The sequence below is a fragment of the Benincasa hispida genome, chromosome 10 (genome assembly GCF_027475165.1).
Source record: "Benincasa hispida cultivar pf3 chromosome 10, pf3_genome.v1.1, whole genome shotgun sequence".
Classification (NCBI taxonomy): Eukaryota; Viridiplantae; Streptophyta; class Magnoliopsida; order Cucurbitales; family Cucurbitaceae; genus Benincasa; species Benincasa hispida.
Genome location: NC_143487.1, coordinates 10,453,561 through 10,461,668, shown reverse-complemented (window position 1 = coordinate 10,461,668; position 8,108 = coordinate 10,453,561). Strand labels below are relative to the sequence as shown.

Here is an 8,108-nt window from a genome sequence, read left to right as displayed (position 1 = left end):
TGACACTAGAATTTAACAACATATTAAGTAAAAGTTATTTTATAAAAAGAAATAAAATAATAACCTTTTAAAGTTTAAATAAAGTGGAAATAGAGAATAAAATTTGTCCACGCGTCTCCCTAATTTTGGAGAGTCAACTAGAAATTTAATTATTGAGTGAGACACCTTGTTTGGAGAGGGATGTTAGCATTCTTCTGAAAAACGAGAGGTAGGGAAATATGCACGGCTAGAAAGAAGGGTTAGTTGGAGAAAATTTTGGAGTCGAAATGGTTGAGAAATTGAATCTAGCATGTATATAAATGAAGGATTGGAATGGTTAGCCATCAGGGAACGAACAATAATAACCCATTGTGGGATACATAGCCTGCTCGAGATTAAGAGCGGTGATTTGGGAAAAAAAAAAAAAAAACAAAAGCGAGAGAAGGGAGAGGTACGAGATGGCTGGGTTGATGTTTACCGCGCTGCTTTGCCTCTCGGCTGCAGCAATGTCGACGGTCCGGGGTGAAGACCCTTATTTCTTCTTCACATGGAATGTCACCTATGGCACCATCTCTCCCTTGGGCGTTCCCCAACAAGGCATTCTCATCAATGGTCAATTCCCCGGACCTAATATCAACTCCACATCCAACAATAACATAGTCATTAACGTCTTCAACAATCTTGACGAACCTTTTCTTCTACATTGGTACGACACTTATATTCATATATATTTACATATGCATGAAAATCTAACTCTTAATTTACTTTCCTTATCTCGATGTCATAATAATAATAAAAAACGATAATATTAATAAATTGGATGGAACTTGCAGGAGTGGAATTCAGCACAGGAAGAACTCGTGGCAAGATGGACTACTTGGAACCAATTGCCCAATCCCACCAGGAACAAACTTCACCTACCATTTCCAAGTTAAGGACCAAATTGGAAGCTTCTTCTACTACCCATCAACTGCCATGCACAGGGCAGCGGGAGGTTTTGGTGGCCTTCGTGTGAATAGTCGTTTACTCATTCCTGTCCCTTATGCTGACCCAGAAGATGATTATACTGTCCTTATCGGTGATTGGTACACCAAGAGCCACACCGCCCTCAAGCAATTTTTGGATAGCGGTCGCTCCATTGCTAGACCTGACGGTGTCCTCATCAACGGAAAGACTGCTAAGGGTGACGGAACCGATGAGCCACTCTTCACCATGAAGCCCGGAAAGACTTACAAGTATCGAGTTTGCAATGTGGGTCTCAAGTCATCTCTCAACTTCAGATTCCAAGGACACACCATGAAGTTGGTAGAGATGGAGGGGTCTCATACCGTGCAAAACGATTACGAATCACTTGATGTCCATGTAGGGCAATGCTTTTCGGTGCTAGTCACAGCCAACCAGGAGCCCAAAGACTATTACATGGTTGCATCAACTAGATTCATTAAGAACCTTCTTGTAGGTAAAGGCATTGTTCGATATACCGATGGAAAAGGCCCCGCCTCTCCTGAAATCCCTGAGGCACCCGTGGGTTGGGCTTGGTCCCTCAATCAATTCCGTACCTTCCGTTGGAACCTCACTGCCAGTGCTGCAAGGCCTAATCCCCAAGGATCCTACCATTATGGTTCCATCAACATTACTCGTACCATCAAAATCATTAATTCAGCCAGTAAGGTGGATGGTAAGTTGCGATATGCCATCAATGGTGTCTCTCATGTTGATCCTGAAACTCCATTGAAGCTTGCAGAGTATTTTGAAGTCGCTGACAAGGTGTTCAAGTATGATACCATTTCCGATGAGGGGCCAACAGAAGGTGCAACCACTGTGACTGTCGCTCCTAATGTTGTAAATGCAACTTTCCGTGATTTCATAGAAATCATTTTTGAGAATCATGAGAAGAGCCTTCAATCATGGCATTTGGATGGCTACTCATTCTTCGCTGTTGCGTAAGTATTATGGTGATCTTGAACTATTAGTGTGTTAATATTACATGTTTTAATTCCAAAGTTAGGCATGATTGATGAATTCTTATTCAATATTACACAGAATTGAACCTGGGAGATGGTCTCCGGAAAAACGAGTCAATTACAATCTTCTTGACGCCGTGAGCAGGCATACAATCCAAGTCTTTCCTAAGTCATGGGCAGCCATACTTCTTACATTTGATAATGCTGGAATGTGGAACTTGAGGTCTGAGTTGACAGAAAATCGTTACTTGGGACAACAGCTCTACATCAGTGTTCTTTCACCAGCTCGCTCCCTCAGAGATGAGTACAACATCCCAGACAACACTTTGCTATGTGGTTTAGTGAAGGACATGCCATTGCCCAAGCCATATACTATTTGAGACAATATATCCACCCTTCCTCACTCCAAATGTGAAAATATGATACATGTCAAGTAATTTTGGAGAGGTTGATTTTTCATGTATATGATTGGTTGTGAGTAAAAAATAAAAGAATATTTTCTTATAATTAATTATATCTTTGTAGTATAGACCCTTTGTGTGTGTGTGTTTTTTTTTTTTTTTCATTTTTATATCAAGAATGCTGAAATAAAAATAAATATATATTTTTATTAATTAGTCTTGGTAAGACTGGATATGTTATGTTTGATTCAATGATTCAGAAACAACTCCTTCAAAAAGGTATTATAATATATAAATTACAAATATGTTACCTAAGACGGCGATCACTTGTTTACATTATATTACATATTCAAGTCATTTCGTAGTTCCAATACGAATATTTTTACTAGAATACTATTCTATTAAACTATAATTCTATATTTATTTAGAACTAATGGAAAATATTTAAAGAGAAATTATTATAAATAGTAAAAATATGAAACTACTTAGCTTTCACCTATAGCAAAATAAAATAGTGTGATTTTAAAACAGGGACCACGTTTTTATTTTTTCAGAATACCCAAACTACTCTTTGTTTATTTGAAGTTGCGTCTTCTTCCTTGCAACACTTAGCATTCAACTTCCATACTAAATCCTTTGTGTGTGACATCATTCCCAACGCCTAGCTTAGTTCCTTCCAAGCTTAACATTTGATTAAATTCTTCTCCCTAATATCCCCCCTTGCTACACCTTAGGCTTTACCAACTTCACCTTAGGCACGTAACTCACCCCTTTCTTTAGTAAAACCTCTCTTCATCACACCTCTCAAGTTTGTCTCAAGTACTATTCCCTTCAACACTCCAACGCTTACTACCAAGCTTAATTCTTCTAAGTACCTTAAGCCTATCTACTCACTAGTGACCTAACTTGGAAAATTATTTAAGGAAGGAGGTTCAAGGCTTACAGATTCCCTCCCCCTTAAAAGAATTTCATCTTCGAAATTCAATGAAACACCATTTAGAGGACTTCACTTCAAATCACACATAATCCAACATAAACAACAACCCACAACAAACACAAGACTTAAAAGAAATCTTCCAATTAAACTTATAAACATTCATACAACAAACACAAACTACTTAGTACATTATTCTTTAGGGGAAGGGGTAAATTTCATCTTTGTGAAATTATGTTCCCAACTCTTCATTCAATCAAGTTCGTAAAATGGTAGGCATATTAAGTAAGCGATTCGGACCACTCTCACCCGTGTGAATTAAAGGACAAGATCTCACATTAGGAGTTTATAACTCACTTACGATTAAAATCAAGTCATACATGATCATCCTATGAAATATTGATCTTATCAATTAATGAATTTTTAAAGAGAGATTAATTATTTGAAGTCCGGTCTTATATGAAGTCTTTGAATAGGATACTCACACTCTCCACATGAAGGATTTGGATCAAACCATTTATTAAACCATTTATTATTATTACAAAGTGAGTCATATCAATAGTATTATCAGGATAAGACACCAAAGGTGACTTCTAGATAAAGCCACCATTTCGTTTCGTTCCCTTCTTTTTTATTTTTTAATATTTTTTGTGTGACTTTTTTTCAACCCACACAAGCCCTTTTTTATATTTTTATTTATTATTATTCTTTTTCTTTTACAAAATTTTCTCACATTAGATTTTTTTTTTTTTTTTTTTTTTAAAGTATTTTACCCTTTCTAATTTCCAAATAGTCTATAGTAATAAATAAAAAAATATATACTATATTCAACATATTTTCAATTACTATATTCAAAATAGTCTATATTCAAAAACAGATTTCTTTTCTGTTTTTGTTTGTGCTTTTTTTTTTTTTTTTCAAGTATTTCACCCTTTCCAATTTCCAGTTGTTTTCTATTTCATTCAAAATTTATTTTCTCCATCTAAATAGTCTATGGTAATAATAATAAAAAAAAAATACTATATTCAAAATATTTTCAATTACTAGTAGACCGAAAGTGGGTCTTACAAATTATTACCTCCTTTTAAGAATTTCGTCGTGGAAATTGAATCCAAGTTGATTAAGTCCATTTGAATATCACTTGTCTATTTACATTTTTTTTTTTGGCATGTTTCTTCTTCTTATTTTTATTTCCAATTGTTTAAAGTTAGAAGACGGTGTTACAAGTTATGTAAACGGAAGATTCTTAGAAGTGACAAGTTTTTATGTTTAAAGCTTGAAATGGTTTATATTAGTTGTAATTTTGGATTAGTTAAGCTTCTGTTATATAAATTTGCTTATGTTATATTTTCTGTTGTATAGATTTTATTAGTTTTGATTTTTCAGTTACATTATTGGTGTATAAATACTGGTGGTGAAGAAATGATAAAATATGGGAAAATCACTTTTCTTTCCCTTTATTGATATATTTAATTTTTTCTTATTAATATGGTATCATAAGTTTTTTAAAAACTTTCTCTTCGTCTTCTTCCCTTGCGCACCAAATAGCCATGAATCCCACCCCTCCTTCGTCTGATCTTCCGTCATCTTCAGTCAGTTTTTCGGGCAATATTCCGACGCCGTCTATCCCGTCAATTGATTTTACCAGTTCTAGCCAATAATCTTTTTCCATTTCTCATAATAACCCTTACATCCTTCATCACAGCGATACCTCCAACCTTCTTGTCACCGAGCCTCTCACCTTGATGCTTGCCTTGTCGATTCGCAAAAAATTAGGCTTCATTGATGACTCTCTCATTCAACCCACATGTGATCTCCTTCCTCTTTGGATTCAGAATAATAATGTTGTGATTGCCTGGATCTAAAACTCTATTTCAAAGCAAATTTCATCCAGCATTCTTTTCACCAATTCTACTAGGGAGATTTGGCTTGATCTTTAAGATAGGTATCAGAAAAGGAATGGTCCTCGTATTTTTCAATTAAAACATGGGTTGTCTAATCTAAAAGAAGAACAAGATTCAATAACTATATATTTTTCCAAAATTAAAAGCTTATGGGATGAATATATTTCTTATCGACTGGGTTGCACATGTGGTAAATGTACTTGTGGTGGTGTTCGATCCACTGATGACTTCATCCAATTTGAATATTTGCTGTGTTTTCTGATGGGTTTGAATGATGAATATAACCATGATCGTTCCTAGATACTTCTTATGGACCCTCCCCCACCAATCAATGAGGCTTACTCCTTAATTTTTCAACAAGAACAACATATTTCTGCCTCTGCTCGACCATCACCTGCTGTCACTTTAGCCGTCCACAAGCCTGAAAATAATTCCCAGTCCCAGCTTAACCACAATCCCAATAATTCATCCAAGCAAAACAATAATCGACCTGTCTGCACATATTGTCACATTTCTGGCCACACCATTGAAAAATGCTACAAGTTGCATGGTTATCTGCTCGGTCACAAGCCAAGAAACAGAATAACTAATCAAGTTCATAAGGTTCCAAATGTCGCCCCCTCTACTTCAAGCTCGACTATTGATACTACTCCCACAACACCTACATCTTCTGTTAACCTCAACAATGACACCCTTACTTAGTGTCATAATATACTTACTATGCTTCAGTCCAAATTTGTTGCTGTTAAGGTTGACAATGATGCTATTAATCATGTAGCAGGTACTTATTCTTCCAATATTCTTTTTGGGGGCTGGATTGTTGACTCCGTTGCTTCTACACATATATGTTTTCAAAAACATATGTTTGCTGATTTGAGGCCTTTTGCTAGTTCTATCCTTTTGCCTAACAAAACACACATACTGGTTCATTATGCTAGCTCACTTGTCCTTTTTGGGTCTATAACTCTTCATCATGTGCTATTTGTACACAAATTTCAATACAATTTGTTATCTATCAGTGCTCTCATATCTGATAACTCTCTGTCTGTTCAATTTTCCAATAGATATTGTGATATTCAGGTTAAATCCACTTTGAAGACGATTGGCAGGGGTAAACTACATGATGGTTTGTATCTCTTAAAGAATCCATATGAAGCTGTTGATTTTGTGCATGCTTCGTCTACTACCAATGATGTTTCACAATCTTTGATTGAGTTGTGGCATTCCAGGCTTGGCCACCCTTCTCTATCTCATTTATCTGCAAGACTATTTTGTCACTACCATCTTCATTACATCATTCACATCCTTGTGAAATCTGTCAGTTGGCAAAACAGAAGAGATTAGCTTTCCAATCACACAATCATCGAGCATCCACTCTTTTTGACACTATACATGCTGATGTTTGGGGACCCATTTCTACATGTTCATATGCTGGTTATAGATATTTTCTTACTTTGGTTGATGATCATAGTTGATACACTTAGGTGTTTTTGATGAAAAAGAAGTCTGATGTTCTTTCTATCATTCCACATTTTTTTTTTGCATATGTAGAAACTCAATACAATAAAAGAATCAAAATTTTCCATTCAGACAATGCCCCCAAATTATGTTTTACTGAATTTTTTCTTTAGAACGGTGTTATTCATTCGTTTTCTTGTGTGGGAAGACCAGAGCAAAACTCTGTTGTTGAGAGAAATTATCAGCACATAATGAATGTTGTTCGAGCCCTTTTCTTTCAGTCTCGAGTGCCTTTGCATTTTTGGAGTGAATGTATCCTGACATTAGTCTTCCTCATCAATCGTACTCCATCACATCTATTAAGCTGGAAGACTCCCTATGAACTTCTACATGGCACAATTGTTGATTAGTCTTTTCTTCAAACCTTCGGATGCTTATGTTTTGCATCTACTTTACAGAATGGTCGGACCAAGTTTCAACCACGTGCCACAGCTGCTGTTTTTGTTGGCTATCCACTTGGTATGAAAGCTTATAAGTTGTTTGATATTGAAGATAATAGGTTTTTCATATCTCGAGATGTTGTCTTCCATGAATCCTGTTTCCCCTTTCATAAAGTTACTTCCACAAATGAACAACCGATTTTTCTTCATGACCTTGTTTTACCCAAATTAGTGGCTGTCGATTTTTCTTCTCAGCCCATATATTGTCCAACAGTCAATGAGAAGGCTTCTTTATCCAGCACTCCTACCAATGCCCCTACTCCTATTACTTTTCCTTCACCACATAACCAGTCCATCGACAGTCCTAGTGATGCAAATCCTTCTCTTTCCCTTAGCCCTGCACTCCCTATAAACCAAAATGAATCACCTCATTTACCAACTTTATAGCCTTCTAATCCTGTCACTTCACAGCCTAGTCCACCCCTTACCCCTGCCTCTGCACTAAATACTTCTCCTTCCATCTCACAGCCTGACATCTCTCAATCTCATCCACCTGTTTCTAATTTTGAAATTCGAAAATCCCATCGCATTTCTAAGCCCTCTTCTTACCTACAAGACTACATTGCAGCCTTATTCACTCAACTTCTTTGCCTTCTTCCTTCTCTCATCATCCCATATTTGCGGTCTTATCATATACAAACCTCTCCCTAAATTTTCGAAATTTTTCCTTGGCTATATCCTCTTATTATGAACACCAATTTTCCTACCAGGCCGTCCCTTTTGATCATTGGAAGGAGGCTATGAGAATTGAGATTTAGGCCATGGAAGACAATGATACTTGGGATGTTGTGGTGCTGCCTCCAACAAAACATACAATCAGCTGAAAATGAGTCTATAAGATCAAGCACAAAGCCGATGGGACAGTAGAATGGTATAAAGCAAGGCTCGTTGCCAAGGGCTATACTCAACAAGAGGGATTGGATTTCACTGAGACTTTTTCTCCTGTTGCCAAGTTGGTTGCTGTTCAT

At 36.4% G+C, this 8,108-nt stretch overlaps 1 protein-coding gene across 1 annotated transcript; it reads left to right on the top strand.

Moving 5' to 3' along the window:
- The first annotated feature begins 419 nt into the window (after positions 1-419).
- Positions 420-2,450, top strand: LOC120089184 (L-ascorbate oxidase homolog). Its single transcript, XM_090306016.1, has 3 exons — positions 420-685; positions 813-1,922; positions 2,023-2,450. Exons 1-3 carry the CDS (start codon positions 438-440, stop codon positions 2,321-2,323), a joined length of 1,659 nt encoding a protein of 552 aa, XP_090162142.1. The 5' UTR covers positions 420-437; the 3' UTR covers positions 2,324-2,450.
- The last annotated feature ends 5,658 nt before the right edge of the window (positions 2,451-8,108 follow it).

Excerpts from the sequence above, each read along its gene's own strand:
- LOC120089184 (XM_090306016.1), top strand. The coding sequence starts at position 438 with ATGGCTGGGTTGATGTTTACCGCGCTGCTTTGCCTCTCGGCTGCAGCA. Across the intron at positions 686-812 it reads GAACCTTTTCTTCTACATTG|GAGTGGAATTCAGCACAGGA; the intron begins GTACGACACTTA and ends TGGAACTTGCAG. Across the intron at positions 1,923-2,022 it reads TACTCATTCTTCGCTGTTGC|AATTGAACCTGGGAGATGGT; the intron begins GTAAGTATTATG and ends AATATTACACAG.